Raw genomic sequence first — 17,500 nt, forward strand, 5'->3', positions numbered from 1 at the left:
CACCTTGTTTGCTGCCACCAGAACCTTGTCCAGGAAGCGGAGCCATTCGAAGATGAAGACGGGTCTCTTAGCCTCGGTGATCTGAGCTAGGGCTTCCTCGTTCAGAAGCAGACTGTGAGCCAACTCCATGGCGAAACACTACTGTAATCTCGCTAACTAATAGCCGACAGCTCTCGGGTAGAGGGTCCTCTACTTCAGCTCACAGAGCCCAATGATACAGCCTCCTCAACTCTGTAAATGTATCGGGGAAGAGAGGGTCACGATCTCAGTATATTCACAATGGTATTATATCAGGTCAGATAGAGACCAAAGATAAACGTCAGAGCAAAGAGGATGTCACGTTAGCTAGCTGGCTACAAGATACAGAGCCAGAGGTGTTCGCACCTGCCAACTGTCCAGGCTAGTAGTTAGCAAACACTAACACAAATAAATATGAACTGGGTAACGTTACAATGCTCATGGAACCAGTCCGTCATGTAACCAACTAATTTAACTGATACCTAGCTAGCTAACTATGTTCATAAAATGTTGACTGACGTTGCAATGATAGAAGATAGTTAGGACCACAGCTAACGTTAGCTAGCAAGCATTAGCATTCAGGACACTTGCCACACGACGGCTTACTTGACGCAAATTAATGCCTAAAATGCACGATCAAAGGCCTTACACTAACACGACAATCTACTCCATACAGTTAATCACAGATGCAAACATTGAATACGCTTTAAATCAACCAAATAAACAAAAAAAAATAGCCTCGTCCTACTTGTTTGTCGCCAAGACGACTGACGAATCATTTGACGTACTGAAGTCACCGCGCAACCATCTTGGTACTCCTCCTCAATTGTCAAACATATTTTGGAAGCTATAGAAATGCATTTATTAACGTGTACATTCGTTTTTGACACGTTTATTATATTACAAACACCTTAATCCATACTTTAAATTATATTATGTGAGCTAAACAGGAAACATTTAAATATATATATATAAAACATTTTCCTTTAAATATATTTTTTAGAGAGTACTAATGTTACTTTCCACACTAAAACAACAAAAAATACTTAAATACATGTAATTTTGTCCTTGAAACATTTCATTCAAATACTGTAGAATTCCATTCATTCCTACGGAGGACTGCTAGCTAGGGTGTGCCAATATGGCCGACCAGGAGCTTCAAATCCACTCGGATATTTCCGACTTTTCAGGTCCGACTAGCATGTGAATTTAGCAATAACGTCAGAAAAACCGGGGTTATACACGTCATTGGTCGGTGGCACACCGGTGGCACACAGTATATTTATATTTGAACATATTTATAAAGATTTTACCCTATTATGGAGAGATGTACTGCTTGGATTCTTTACCTACGATATAAATAATATGAAACAATTTTATGTAATTAAATCTTTTGGCCAAATTTCATATTCACAAATGTAAATTTACAAACATAACACCCCTTTTTTCTTACCTTACAAAAATAAATTGAAGAATATTTTAAGACAATCAAATACTGTACCAACAAAAAAGGTGTTAGAATTCTAGATGTGTGTATGTCCCTTTTAGACTTTGTGTAACATGTTAGCCCCGCCCCTGGCCCCTCCCATAGCCAACTGTCCTTTGTATATTCTTTATGTATACTTGTGTACCTTGTTTACATTCTTGTATTGATTTATTGTTGTTAAAAAAATACATAAAATAAAACAAATTGGCAATGTAATTGTTCCGGCGGGAAACTCATCAAAATGTCAGGACAACATTTTGGGGCAATATTGAATCTTATGATTTGATTAAAGGTATAATACTGTATTAGTTCTTGGCCTTATGTACATGTATTTGTTATATTTTTTCTTCACAAAATATTGTTTATACGCGCAACATGTAACCGGAACCAATTAAATGTGCAGAGGTTCCAGCCGGAACCTTTTCGCGAACGGAAAATGGTTGTCACTAGTTACCACAGCCACAAAGTCAAAAGTGTCTAGCGATATCGTAAAAGTTCATAAAAACAAAAAATAGCTTTTTTGTCTTCATTTAAGGTTAGGGTTAGGCATAAGGTCAGCAGTGTGTTCAAGATTAGGTTAAAAATCCGATTTGAAGAAGATAAATTGTAGAAATAGGCGGGGTTTAGCCGATGACATTGTGGATGTGGTAACTAACTAGTGACAACCGAGAAAAAGGCGAAAGCTAGCTGAAGAATAATAGTTCACTTGTTCGGTTTTACAAGTCAATAATGGCTGAAGACGAAGATGATTATATGTCTGATGCCTTTCTCAGTCAAATGTGAGTTTATTTTTTCAGTTACCGTACGGTGAGCAAATGAATTGTAGCTAACGGCTACATCGGTGTGTGAAGTTGTGATGTTGGGTATCATTAGCTAGCTAGTTACTGTAACGTTAGTTAACGTAGCTAATTAGCTAGCTACACAGCTGAATAGGTGCCCCGTTCAGTTGCCAAACGTTGCAGATAGAAATGCCATGAATAAAGACGACATAATACCTTGGTCTCCTGCTTGGTCTACATGTTGGAGAGGCATGTTTGTTCTATATTACATATTCCTATCTGAATGTCCAAAACGTTGTGTCCTGCTGAACGCGCCCCAAATTTAGCTAGCGAGCATGCAAAGGCATGCTGATTAATTTAATTTGGTGTTTTAGTAGTAGTAGTAATTGGCTGGATCAAAAGCCTGCACGTAGCGTCTGACTTGACTGTCTCACCTCAGATTTTGTTACACATTCCGCAGAAGAGTATTCAAAAAAAATAATTGAGTGTCTATTATCTGGTTATTACATGTGTGTTCCATTTATAGCTAAGTTCTCAATTTATGTGCAATGCTCTCTCTGTGTCCATCTCCCTGGCAGACCAGATGTGAAGCCCGGTATCCCCATGGTGAAGCGTGTGAAGGAGGCCCTGAGGAAAGAGGTGCTTCACAAGGAGAAGAACGTTAAGAACCGGCAGAAAACTATTAAAGAGCTGGAGCAGGAGAGTAGAGAGGCAGCACAGCACAGCACCATCAGCAACCAGAACAAGGGCTTTGCTCTGCTGCAGAAGATGGGCTACAAAGCTGGACAAGGCCTGGGGAAGCAGGGTCAGTCCTCTCCAGTTCAACTCAGAATGTATCGTATTACTTCTTATCTGAATCAATTCAACTCGGAAATAAGTGCCTGAGTTTAATGTATTCAGCTAGGAGTTAGGCCAGATCATCACATGAACTAAGTCAGTCAGGCCTCTTTAGTGATGGCGTTATTAGTGTTGTAGCGAAGTCAAGGGATATTACAGGCTGGACTTTGATACTGTCAACCCAACACCTTAGCAGTTCCGCTGAGACATCTGAACCCTTGACGAGGTCGCTGTGTTGGGAGAAGGTTGTTACAATATGATGATCAGGCCTGACATCACATGGTAGATTTTTTTTTAAAGTATTGATTTCTGTCTTTGTTCCTTTTCGCAGGGGCGGGAAGAGTCGAACCTATTCCACTAAGTATCAAAACGGGTGAGAATGTATTAACATATCCAAGACAAAATCCTAACCTACACATTGACAGGGTGTGCATCAATGTATCTTTTTTAAGAGATGTAGCCTACCTAATGCAATTGACCAATTACCTCTAACATAACCTTTTGTTGTTGCAATGGTTGTAAACATAGTGCATCATCCTGTGGTTATTGTATCACTCAGACAGAGGGGGCATCGGGATGGAGGGAGTGAAGAAGAGGAAAGCAGAGGAGGAACTGGAACATTACCGTCAGAAAGCCCGGGCCAAACAACACAATGAGAAACAGTCCCTGGAGGACTTCAGGTAAAGGCCAAGTCCCAAATGGCACCCTATTCCCTATTGGCTCTGGTAAAAAAAAAATTGTGCACTATATAGGGAATAGTGTACTATTTGGGACGTAGACAAACTGTTACAGGATGACATGGTCAATCTCCCAAATAGAGGTAGCCTATATTATTTATCTTAGTAAAGATGCCTATCTAAGGTTGTTTATTGCCAAATCAAATTGCATATATTTCTGTATGATTTGTATATATCTGTATATATCTGTGTGTACATGTGTTGATAGATAATGGCCACACTACCTTCTTTTCACTGTGTACATGTCTTAATGCTGTTCTGTGTTCTAATGCTGTTCTGTGTTCTAATGCTGTACATGTGTTCTAATGCTGTACATGTGTTATAATGATGTACATGTGTTCCAATGCTGTACATGTGTTCTAATGCTGTACATGTGTTCTAATGCTGTACATGTGTTCTAATGCTGTACATGTGTTCTAATGCTGTACATGTGTTCCAATGCTGTACATGTGTTATAATGCTGTACATGTGTTCCAATGCTGTACATGTGTTCCAATGCTGTACATGTGTTCTAATGCTGTACATGTGTTCTAATGCTGTACATGTGTTCTAATGCTGTACATGTGTTCTAATGCTGTACATCAGAGTGAGGATGAGGACAGAGCGGGAGGAGCAAAAGATTGAGGGGGACCTCAGGAGGAGTCAGAAAGCCTGTGAGCAGCTGGACAGCCAGAAGGTTAGATACACACACACACACACACACACACACACACACACACAGACACAGACACAGACACAGACACAGACACACACACACACACACACACACACACACACACACAGTCTGAAAGCCTGTGAGCAGCTGGACAGTCAGAAGGTTAGATACACACACACACACACACACACACACACAGTCTGAAAGCCTGTGAGAAGGTGAGAGACCACATACCAATGTCCATAGTAGCATACCCCTTACATGCCCGTTACATTAGTAGTGTGGATATTAGAACAGTCTACCACTAATCCCACAAAGCCAACTCTACTCTATCATGTTGACACCAGCCAGGTTTCCATCCAACATGTCTAATGGGAGTAAAGGACATGTCAGTTCAAACAGGTTGGAAACAGAAAATGTGTCGGTAAACTTTCCAAACGTCGACAAGACAAAATACGCCAGACAAGGTGGGATCTTTTTGTTACGTGGGAATTTAACCGCTATATAAATATTTACGTGCACTAGGTCCTCACACAGCCTTTTATCAGCCAAAAGTCAATTTGATGGAAACAGCTCTGGTGGAAAATGTGTTTTTAAGCAGATTTTACAATTATTTTCCTGAAAATCTGTCGCCAATTGGATTGAAACCTAGCTACTCACAAATCTATTGACAAGAAGAAAAGGCCTTTTATCGTTAACGCTGACCATACTGAATACTCTCCTTTGAACTCCAGGGTGTCACGGTGCCCAGAGAAGACTGGTACTGGCCTAAACTGGTGGTTGAGGAGGAGGAGGAGGAGGGGGAAGAGGAGGAGGAGGAGGAGGAAGACAAAGTGGAGGAGGAAGACAAAGTGGAGGAGGAAGAGTTAACTGTTAGTACATTTCATTTTAATATGATAGAAGCTCAGGAAGGAGACTAAATAATATACATTATAATGGCATGAAACAGTAGGACTGAATTAAGAATAGACATTATAATGGCATGAAACAGTAGGACTGAATTAAGAATAGACATTATAATGGCATGAAACGGTAGGTTTGAATTAAGAATAGACATTATAATGGCATGAAACGGTAGGTTTGAATTAAGAATAGACATTATAATGGCATGAAACAGTAGGACTGAATTAAGAATAGACGTTATAATGGCATGAAACAGTAGGACTGAATTAAGAATAGACGTTATAATGGCATGAAACGGTAGGATTGAATTAAGAATAGACATTATAATGGCATGAAACGGTAGGATTGAATTAAGAATAGACATTATAATGGCATGAAACAGTAGGATTGAATTAAGAATAGACGTTATAATGGCATGAAACGGTAGGATTGAATTAAGAATAGACATTATAATGGCATGAAACAGTAGGATTGAATTAAGAATAGACGTTATAATGGCATGAAACGATAGGATTGAATTAAGAATAGACGTTATAATGGCATGAAACGGTAGGATTTAATTAAGAATAGACGTTATAATGGCATGAAACGGTAGGATTGAATTAAGAATAGACGTTATAATGGCATGAAACGGTAGGTTTGAATTAAGAATAGACGTTATAATGGCATGAAACGGTAGGTTTGAATTAAGAATAGACGTTATAATGGCATGAAATGGTAGGTTTGAATTAAGAATAGACGTTATAATGGCATGAAACAGTAGGGTTGAATTAAGAATAGACGTTATAATGGCATGAAACAGTAGGATTGAATTAAGAATAGACGTTATAATGGCATGAAACAGTAGGACTGAATTAAGAATAGACGTTATAATGGCATGAAACAGTAGGATTGAATTAAGAATAGACGTTATAATGGCATGAAACAGTAGGATTGAATTAAGAATAGATGTTATAATGGCATGAAACAGTAGGACTGAATTAAGAATAGACATTATAATGGCATGAAACAGTAGGATTGAATTAAGAATAGACGTTATAATGGCATGAAACAGTAGGTTTGAATTAAGAATGTCCTCTGGTCCTCTGTAGCTCAATTGGTAGAGCATGGCGCTTGTAACGCCAGAGTAGTGGGTTCGATCCCCGGGACCACCCATACGTAAAAATGTATGCACGCATGACTGTAAGTCGCTTTGGATAAAAGCGTCTGCTAAATGGCATATTATTATATTATATTATAAGAATAGACGTTATAATGGCATGTAACAGTAGGATTAAATTAAATCTAGATTCATATTTTGAAGTTCCTCCTGTGACAACCTTGTTTTAATGATCTTTTCTAGTCACTGGACAAGCTACAAATTCTGACATCATATTTAAGAGGGGTCCATTTTTACTGCATATGGTGTGGGACTGCTTACAATGGTAAGAATGAATCCTACTCACGTGAAAATAAAACATACCTGGCCATGTCCTTCTTGACAAGAGATTGAACACCACCTTACGCAGTTTGTGACCTACAGATGAGGAGGATCTGTGTTCCGATTGTCCTGGAGACACAGCTGCAGACCACGACGACTGAACACTGCAGAATAATCTACAGAAGAGACTGGAGGCATCAGCAACTTGGATTGGGGATTATAAATGGGATCAGAGGACGTATGTATGAAGCGTCTCAGTAGGAGGACTGATCTGGGATCAGTTTTTCTCTTTAGATCACAATGAATAAGGTTACATGGACAGGGGGGGAACTGATTCTAGATCAACACTCCTATTCTGAGCTGCTTGATACATATAACATCTGCCCCTGTATGATATATAGGCGAGTTTTGACCTATAAAGTGTGAATTTGTATTATTTATAATGCAGACAGGGCATTTTATGTATTTTCTTCCTGAACATGTTTTTTTAAATTAATAAATTAAAACACCTTTTATATGATTCAGAAACAATGAATTTAAATGTTACTTGTATCATAATCTGGATTGTGTTATTTGTAAATTTGACAGGCAAACCTGACATCTGCATAGTTTATTTATCCATGGCATCCACAGACCAACGAGTCAAGATGTTTGCCTCATTAAATACTAAGTTGCATCCACAGACCACCAGGTCGAGATGTTTGCCTCGTTAACTAATAAGTGGTATTCAATAGGACGCAACAATTATTGCATTGCAGATATAATGTTTGGAGCTGTTTAAAACTTTACTGGCATGTAAACACTTTTTTCTTATTCGTTTAACCTCTAAAACCTCTCACATACATATCACTAACTGAATTTTGTTTTTGTTTTATCATGGGAATATAATTATTTGCAGCCGACACATGGACGTCAGCCCAGTAGCTATATTGGCTGATGACGTATGGTTCGGGAAATCGAAACCAAAAATTCTGGATATACTGACAAGATACGCCTCTCCGCCCTAACAGTGGGAGTTGTCCACAACGCGGAACGGCGGGGCTGTCCAGCCTATCCTTTCTTTGGATTGGTGGATACGTCTCATTATTGTAATCCTGTTTTGAATATTCGATGAGGGTTGTTGACGTCAACCACCTGTATTCAATGGAGAGAGACGCTACGCAACTAGCCTCATTTCATGAATATGCATAGCCACTCCCATATGAAGTGTTAAGTTGCCGGGATGTCACGTGTCCATCAGTACACTCATAACAACTTAAGCATTACGAAACTTATATTCGAGCAAATACATCTCACGTAGCAAATAAGTCATAACTTTTTTTGTTGACCAGATTCGACACACACATTGACCTCCATTCAAAAACTCATTGCTTGGTGGGCGAAACAACGACAAGACGCCACCTGCTGGAGGGAGACAGATTGTCCTCCGAGTTGGGCCTCTCTTCCTTTTCCTCTGTTTAGAAACACAAAACGAAAGTCAAGCGTGATGACTGGACACTGACAGCGGGTAAATATTCAAACACTTCTGGGTGCCATTCACACAAAGGACGGTAACTATAACAATACATTATACATATCTATAAAACGTTGGAGATCATCCATACTAGAGGAAAGTTGATCGTTCTACACCGGTCGATCCACTGATCAACTCATCCTACTGCACGCTGTCGGCCTATTAATAAGGTGGTAAGTAACACAGACGGTTCAGTACTTCAGGGTGTGTTCATTGTGATAGTGACAACTGCAAATAATACTTCAACATACATGTAACGAAAACATAATATAGAAACTCGTATTTAAATGACGCAATTCAACAACATACGCTGTTTAGCCTGCGTGTCTTTTGCTTCATGTCATTGATTGCTTGGTTTGCAAGTTATTTCAATTTTTCGAATATATGTCAATTTGTTTGTATTTTCTTTTTCACTGTGCTCGTCTCTCTGTTTGACCTGTGTAACCATTAGCAATGCATCAGTGTAACAATATCATTACTGTGGCCAGAGTTCTTCTTCGGTGGGGTTTAACGGCGGTTGGCATCCAATATGTTGCATTGCCGTCTCCAACTGGACTATAGTATAAATCCATTATACTTTGTGATTCAAAAAGTATTAAAATAAAATAAAAAAACACCCTTCCAACTTTCGTACACCCAAGTGCTTCTCTGCAGCTGCCACCACAATATCTATTTTTCTGTGATTTACGTTACAACAACATTACAATAATTCACTGTGGTAATTGAGTGATAATTCTTCTTCCGGTGTTCTCTGCAGTGCGCATCGCATAAAGAGTGAAAAAAATAAAATAATAAAATCAATACATAATAAATAGTAAATATAACATAAATAAAAATATAAAATAAATAAATAAAAACATTAATTATAGATACAGAAGGCATTTTAACCCAGTCTGGCATAAAGAGGAGTGCATGTGGGGAGACAAGCCTCTACACAATCTATATACACACATTAATATGGGAGACAAGCCTCTACACAATCTATATACACATTAATATGGGAGACAAGCCTCCTCTACACAATCTATATACACATTAATATGGGAGACAAGCCTCTACACAATCTATATACACATTAATATGGGAGACAAGCCTCCTCTACACAATCTATATACACATTAATATGGGAGACAAGCCTCTACACAATCTATATACACATTAATATGGGAGACAAGCCTCCTCTACACAATCTATATACACATTAATATGGGAGACAAGCCTCTACACAATCTATATACACATTCATATGGGAGACAAGCCTCTACACAATCTATATACACATTAATATGGGAGACAAGCCTCTACACAATCTATATACACATTAATATGGGAGACAAGCCTCTACACAATCTATATACACATTAATATGGGAGACAAGCCTCTACACAATCTATATACACATTAATATGGGAGACAAGCCTCCTCTACACAATCTATATACACATTAATATGGGAGACAAGCCTCCTCTACACAATCTATATACACATTAATATGGGAGACAAGCCTCTACACAATCTATATACACATTAATATGGGAGACAAGCCTCCTCTACACAATCTATATACACATTAATATGGGAGACAAGCCTCTACACAATCTATATACACATTAATATGGGAGACAAGCCTCTACACAATCTATATACACATTAATATGGGAGACAAGCCTCTACACAATCTATATACACATTAATATGGGAGACAAGCCTCCTCTACACAATCTATATACACATTAATATGGGAGACAAGCCTCTACACAATCTATATACACATTAATATGGGAGACAAGCCTCTACACAATCTATATACACATTAATATGGGAGACAAGCCTCTCTACACAATCTATATACACATTAATATGGGAGACAAGCCTCTACACAATCTATATACACATTAATATGGGAGACAAGCCTCTACACAATCTATATACACATTAATATGGGAGACAAGCCTCTACACAATCTATATACACATTAATATGGGAGACAAGCCTCCTCTACACAATCTATATACACATTAATATGGGAGACAAGCCTCTACACAATCTATATACACATTAATATGGGAGACAAGCCTCCTCTACACAATCTATATACACATTAATATGGGAGACAAGCCTCTACACAATCTATATACACATTAATATGGGAGACAAGCCTCTACACAATCTATATACACATTAATATGGGAGACAAGCCTCTACACAATCTATATACACATTAATATGGGAGACAAGCCTCTACACAATCTATATACACATTAATATGGGAGACAAGCCTCTACACAATCTATATACACATTAATATGGGAGACAAGCCTCTACACAATCTATATACACATTAATATGGGAGACAAGCCTCTACACAATCTATATACACATTAATATGGGAGACAAGCCTCCTCTACACAATCTATATACACATTAATATGGGAGACAAGCCTCCTCTACACAATCTATATACACATTAATATGGGAGACAAGCCTCTACACAATCTATATACACATTAATATGGGAGACAAGCCTCTACACAATCTATATACACATTAATATGGGGAGACAAGCCTCTACACAATCTATATACACATTAATATGGGAGACAAGCCTCCTCTACACAATCTATATACACATTAATATGGGAGACAAGCCTCTACACAATCTATATACACATTAATATGGGAGACAAGCCTCCTCTACACAATCTATATACACATTAATATGGGAGACAAGCCTCTACACAATCTATATACACATTAATATGGGAGACAAGCCTCTACACAATCTATATACACACATTAATATGGGAGACAAGCCTCTACACAATCTATATACACATTAATATGGGAGACAAGCCTCTACACAATCTATATACACATTAATATGGGAGACAAGCCTCTACACAATCTATATACACATTAATATGGGAGACAAGCCTCTACACAATCTATATACACATTAATATGGGAGACAAGCCTCTACACAATCTATATACACATTAATATGGGAGACAAGCCTCCTACACAATCTATATACACATTAATATGGGAGACAAGCCTCTACACAATCTATATACACATTAATATGGGGAGACAAGCCTCTACACAATCTATATACACATTAATATGGGAGACAAGCCTCTACACAATCTATATACACATTAATATGGGAGACAAGCCTCCTCTACACAATCTATATACACATTAATATGGGAGACAAGCCTCTACACAATCTATATACACATTAATATGGGAGACAAGCCTCCTCTACACAATCTATATACACATTAATATGGGAGACAAGCCTCTACACAATCTATATACACATTAATATGGGAGACAAGCCTCTCTACACAATCTATATACACATTAATATGGGAGACAAGCCTCTACACAATCTATATACACATTAATATGGGAGACAAGCCTCTACACAATCTATATACACACATTAATATGGGAGACAAGCCTCTACACAATCTATATACACATTAATATGGGAGACAAGCCTCTACACAATCTATATAAACACATTAATATGGGAGACAAGCCTCTACACAATCTATATACACACATTAATATGGGAGACAAGCCTCTACACAATCTATATACACATTAATATGGGAGACAAGCCTCTACACAATCTATATACACACATTAATATGGGAGACAAGCCTCTACACAATCTATATACACACATTAATATGGGAGACAAGCCTCTACACAATCTATATACACATTAATATGGGAGACAAGCCTCTACACAATCTATATACACATTAATATGGGAGACAAGCCTCTACACAATCTATATACACATTAATATGGGAGACAAGCCTCTACACAATCTATATACACATTAATATGGGAGACAAGCCTCTACACAATCTATATACACATTAATATGGGAGACAAGCCTCTACACAATCTATATACACACATTAATATGGGAGACAAGCCTCTACACAATCTATATACACATTAATATGGGAGACAAGCCTCTACACAATCTATATACACATTAATATGGGAGACAAGCCTCTACACAATCTATATACACACATTAATATGGGAGACAAGCCTCTACACAATCTATATACACATTAATATGGGAGACAAGCCTCTACACAATCTATATACACATTAATATGGGAGACAAGCCTCTACACAATCTATATACACATTAATATGGGAGACAAGCCTCTACACAATCTATATACACATTAATATGGGAGACAAGCCTCTACACAATCTATATACACATTAATATGGGAGACAAGCCTCTACACAATCTATATACACATTAATATGGGAGACAAGCCTCCCTCTACACAATCTATATACACATTAATATGGGAGACAAGCCTCTACACAATCTATATACACATTAATATGGGAGACAAGCCTCCTCTACACAATCTATATACACATTAATATGGGAGACAAGCCTCTACACAATCTATATACACATTAATATGGGAGACAAGCCTCTACACAATCTATATACACATTAATATGGGAGACAAGCCTCTACACAATCTATATACACATTAATATGGGAGACAAGCCTCTACACAATCTATATACACATTAATATGGGAGACAAGCCTCCTCTACACAATCTATATACACATTAATATGGGAGACAAGCCTCTACACAATCTATATACACATTAATATGGGAGACAAGCCTCTACACAATCTATATACACATTAATATGGGAGACAAGCCTCTACACAATCTATATACACACGTACCATTTACCACATAGAAACTAAATCGCTCGCTCGCTCGCATCCGTTACAAGACCATGGTGCTTGCCTTTGGAGCAGCGAGGGGAACGGCACCTCTGTACCTTCAGGCTCTGATCAGTCCCTACACCCAAACGAGGGCATTGCGTTCATCCACCTCTGGCCTGCTGGCTCCCCTTCCTCTGCGGAAGCATAGTTCCCGCTCAGCCCAGTCAAAACTGTTCGCTGCTCTGGCACCCCAATGGTGGAACAAGCTCCCTCACGACGCCAGGACAGCGGAGTCACTCACCACCTTCCGGAGACATTTGAAACCCCACCTCTTTAAGGAATACCTGGGATAGGATAAAGTAATCCTTCTACCCCCCCCAAAAAATGGTAAAGTGGTTATCCCACTGGCTATAGGGTGAATGCATCAATTTGTGAGTCGCTCTGGACAAGAGCGTCTGCTAAATGACGTAAATGTGCCCTTGAGCAAGGCACTTAACCCTAATTGCTCCTGTAAGTCGCTCTGGATAAGAGCGTCTGCTAAATGACTAAAATGTAATGTAAAATGTAAATATCTTTATAATTTAATTATAGGTAGCACTTTTTCTTTTATTCCAGGCTTTTATCTAAATATTCCGCAAACTGAAATACACAATGGACAAAAAAACATTTTATTTTCTCCTCATGGCTCAGCCACATAATGCCAGGGTATATCTGGTGGTCTGTCTCCTCAGCCACATAATGCCAGGGTATATCTGGTGGTCTGTCTCCTCAGCTACATAATGCCAGGGTATATCTGGTGGTCTGTCTCCTCAGCCACATAATGCCAGGGTATATCTGGTGGTCTGTCTCCTCAGCCACATAATGCCAGGGTATATCTGGTGGTCTGTCTCCTCAGCCACATAATGCCAGGGTATATCTGGTGGTCTGTCTCCTCAGCCACATAATGCCAGGGTATATCTGGTGGTCTGTCTCCTCAGCCACATAATGCCAGGGTATATCTGGTGGTCTGTCTCTCAGCCACATAATGCCAGGGTATATCTGGTGGTCTGTTTCCTCAGCCACATAATGCCAGGGGTATATCTGGTGGTCTGTCTCCTCAGCCACATAATGCCAGGGTATATCTGGTGGTCTGTCTCCTCAGCCACATAATGCCAGGGTATATCTGGTGGTCTGTCTCCTCAGCCACATAATGCCAGGGTATATCTGGTGGACTGTCTCCTCAGCCACATAATGCCAGGGTATATCTGGTGGTCTGTCTCCTCAGCCACATAATGCCAGGGTATATCTGGTGGTCTGTCTCCTCAGCCACATAATGCCAGGGTATATCTGGTGGTCTGTCTCCTCAGCCACATAATGCCAGGGTATATCTGGTGGACTGTCTCCTCAGCTACATAATGCCAGGGTATATCTGGTGGTCTGTCTCCTCAGCCACATAATGCCAGGGTATATCTGGTGGTCTGTCTCCTCAGCCACATAATGCCAGGGTATATCTGGTGGTCTGTCTCCTCAGCCACATAATGCCAGGGTATATCTGGTGGTCTGTCTCCTCAGCCACATAATGCCAGGGTATATCTGGTGGTCTGTCTCCTCAGCCACATAATGCCAGGGTATATCTGGTGGACTGTCTCCTCAGCTACATAATGCCAGGGTATATCTGGTGGTCTGTCTCCTCAGCCACATAATGCCAGGGTATATCTGGTGGTCTGTCTCCTCAGCCACATAATGCCAGGGGTATATCTGGTGGTCTGTCTCCTCAGCCACATAATGCCAGGGTATATCTGGTGGTCTGTCTCCTCAGCCACATAATGCCAGGGTATATCTGGTGGTCTGTCTCCTCAGCCACATAATGCCAGGGTATATCTGGTGGTCTGTCTCCTCAGCCACATAATGCCAGGGTATATCTGGTGGTCTGTCTCCTCAGCCACATAATGCCAGGGTATATCTGGTGGTCTGTCTCCTCAGCCACATAATGCCAGGGTATATCTGGTGGACTGTCTCCTCAGCTACATAATGCCAGGGTATATCTGGTGGTCTGTCTCCTCAGCCACATAATGCCAGGGTATATCTGGTGGTCTGTCTCCTCAGCCACATAATGCCAGGGTATATCTGGTGGTCTGTCTCCTCAGCCACATAATGCCAGGGTATATCTGGTGGTCTGTCTCCTCAGCCACATAATGCCAGGGTATATCTGGTGGTCTGTCTCCTCAGCCACATAATGCCAGGGTATATCTGGTGGACTGTCTCCTCAGCTACATAATGCCAGGGTATATCTGGTGGTCTGTCTCCTCAGCCACATAATGCCAGGGTATATCTGGTGGTCTGTCTCCTCAGCCACATAATGCCAGGGTATATCTGGTGGTCTGTCTCCTCAGCCACATAATGCCAGGGTATATCTGGTGGTCTGTCTCCTCAGCTACATAATGCCAGGGTATATCTGGTGGTCTGTCTCCTCAGCCACATAATGCCAGGGTATATCTGGTGGTCTGTCTCCTCAGCCACATAATGCCAGGGTATATCTGGTGGTCTGTCTCCTCAGCCACATAATGCCAGGGTATATCTGGTGGTCTGCCTCCTCAGCCACATAATGCCAGGGTATATCTGGTGGTCTGTCTCCTCAGCCACATAATGCCAGGGGTATATATGGTGGTCTGTCTCCTCAGCCACATAATGCCAGGGTATATCTGGTGGTCTGTCTCCTCAGCCACATAATGCCAGGGTATATCTGGTTGTCTGTCTCCTCAGCCACATAATGCCAGGGGTATATCTGGTGGTCTGTCTCCTCAGCCACATAATGCCAGGGTATATCTGGTGGTCTGCCTCCTCAGCCACATAATGCCAGGGTATATCTGGTGGTCTGTCTCCTCAGCCACATAATGCCAGGGTATATCTGGTGGTCTGTCTCCCTCAGCCACATAATGCCAGGGTATATCTGGTGGTCTGTCTCATCAGCCACATAATGCCAGGGTATATCTGGTGGTCTGTCTCCTCAGCCACATAATGCCAGGGTATATCTGGTGGTCTGTCTCCTCAGCCACATAATGCCAGGGTATATCTGGTGGTCTGTCTCCTCAGCCACATAATGCCAGGGTATATCTGGTGGTCTGTCTCCTCAGCCACATAATGCCAGGGTATATCTGGTGGTCTGTCTCCTCAGCTACATAATGCCAGGGTATATCTGGTGGTCTGTCTCCTCAGCCACATAATGCCAGGGGTATATCTGGTGGTCTGTCTCCTCAGCCACATAATGCCAGGGTATATCTGGTGGTCTGTCTCCTCAGCCACATAATGCCAGGGTATATCTGGTGGTCTGTCTCCTCAGCCACATAATGCCAGGGTATATCTGGTGGTCTGTCTCCTCAGCCACATAATGCCAGGGTATATCTGGTGGTCTGTCTCCTCATGGCCCAGCCACATAATGCCAGGGTATATCTGGTGGTCTGTCTCCTCAGCCCCATAATGCCAGGGTATATCTGGTGGTCTGTCTCCTCAGCTACATAATGCCAGGGTATATCTGGTGGTCTGTCTCCTCAGCCACATAATGCCAGGGTATATCTGGTGGTCTGTCTCCTCAGCCACATAATGCCAGGGTATATCTGGTGGTCTGTCTCCTCAGCCACATAATGCCAGGGTATATCTGGTGGTCTGTCTCCTCAGCCACATAATGCCAGGGTATATCTGGTGGTCTGTCTCCTCAGCCACATAATGCCAAGGTATATCTGGTTGTCTGTCTCCTCAGCCACATAATGCCAGGGTATATCTGGTGGTCTGTCTCCTCAGCCACATAATGCCAGGGTATATCTGGTGGTCTGTCTCCTCAGCCACATAATGCCAGGGTATATCTGGTGGTCTGTCTCCTCAGCCACATAATGCCAGGGTATATCTGGTGGTCTGTCTCCTCAGCTACATAATGCCAGGGGTATATCTGGTGGTCTGTCTCCTCAGCCACATAATGCCAGGGTATATCTGGTGGTCTGTCTCCTCAGCCACATAATGCCAGGGTATATCTGGTGGTCTGTCTCCTCAGCCACATAATGCCAGGGTATATCTGGTGGTCTGTCTGGAATCAGACCAAGCGTATATCGTGGTAGAAAGGACAGTAGAGGATAAAATGAGTTTCATTCTCTATTTCTTCCAGGTCACAATAGTTACAGTCTTTCCTCTTCTGTTTCACCTCAATACCGACCTGTTTCAATACGCAGAGGCAATATCCCTGATCATACCTGTGTACATAGCCATAACCATCTCTAGCTTTTAGGTAGGTTATACATAATATCTCTCAAACACGGATTCACCCTTAATTTTGTTATTTGTTAATTTATTTTATTTAACCTTTATTTAACTAGGCAAGTCAGTTAAGAACACATTCTTATTTACACCGGCCAAACCCGGACGACGCTGGGCCAATTGTGCGCCGC

The 17,500-nt window shown here is 40.8% G+C and overlaps 3 protein-coding genes across 12 annotated transcripts in view; 2 read left to right on the forward strand and 1 right to left on the reverse strand.

Annotated features, from left to right (window-relative positions):
• Positions 1–1,492, reverse strand: part of heatr5b (HEAT repeat containing 5B) — a 100,879-nt gene extending 99,387 nt beyond the window's left edge. For 5 of the 7 annotated variants that reach the window (XM_045224029.1, XM_045224014.1, XM_045223993.1 and 2 more), the window contains exons 1-3: positions 1,073–1,184; positions 767–865; positions 4–231 (exon numbers count right to left, since the gene is read on the reverse strand). In XM_045224029.1, coding sequence (XP_045079964.1) covers positions 4–129 — 126 coding nt within the window. In that variant the 5' untranslated portion in view covers positions 130–231; positions 767–865; positions 1,073–1,184. The other 2 variants (XM_045223916.1, XM_045223900.1) reach the window with 2 other exon arrangements.
• Positions 1,493–1,947: 455 nt separating this feature from the next.
• On the forward strand, positions 1,948–7,355 carry gpatch11 (G patch domain containing 11). Of its 2 annotated transcripts, none has more exons than XM_041870502.2 (8): positions 1,948–2,283; positions 2,867–3,088; positions 3,452–3,493; positions 3,680–3,800; positions 4,443–4,533; positions 5,247–5,384; positions 6,758–6,839; positions 6,938–7,355. In XM_041870502.2, the coding sequence occupies exons 1-8, from the start codon at positions 2,250–2,252 to the stop codon at positions 6,994–6,996; spliced, it is 789 nt and encodes a 262-aa protein (XP_041726436.1). In that variant the 5' UTR covers positions 1,948–2,249; the 3' UTR covers positions 6,997–7,355. The 2 variants fall into 2 exon arrangements, with proteins under 2 accessions (XP_041726436.1, XP_041726435.1); XM_041870501.2 differs by having other exon boundaries at positions 1,949–2,283; positions 2,862–3,088.
• A 724-nt stretch (positions 7,356–8,079) lies between these two features.
• eif2ak2 (eukaryotic translation initiation factor 2-alpha kinase 2) overlaps positions 8,080–17,500 on the forward strand; it is a 47,144-nt gene continuing 37,723 nt past the window's right edge. For 2 of the 3 annotated variants that reach the window (XM_041870494.2, XM_041870496.2), the window contains exon 1: positions 8,080–8,521. The gene's annotated coding sequence lies outside the window, so the exon portion shown is untranslated. The remainder of the gene's footprint in view (positions 8,522–17,500) is intronic. The other variant, XM_041870495.2, reaches the window with a different exon arrangement.

Source organism: Coregonus clupeaformis, chromosome 1 (genome assembly GCF_020615455.1).
Source record: "Coregonus clupeaformis isolate EN_2021a chromosome 1, ASM2061545v1, whole genome shotgun sequence".
NCBI classification, from domain to species: Eukaryota; Metazoa; Chordata; class Actinopteri; order Salmoniformes; family Salmonidae; genus Coregonus; species Coregonus clupeaformis.

Coding starts and splice junctions, on each gene's coding strand:
- gpatch11 (XM_041870501.2), top strand. CDS start 2,234: ATGGCTGAAGACGAAGATGATTATATGTCTGATGCCTTTCTCAGTCAA. Junction 3,494..3,679: donor TCCACTAAGTATCAAAACGG/GTGAGAATGTAT, acceptor TGTATCACTCAG/ACAGAGGGGGCATCGGGATG. Junction 4,534..5,246: donor AGCAGCTGGACAGCCAGAAG/GTTAGATACACA, acceptor TTTGAACTCCAG/GGTGTCACGGTGCCCAGAGA.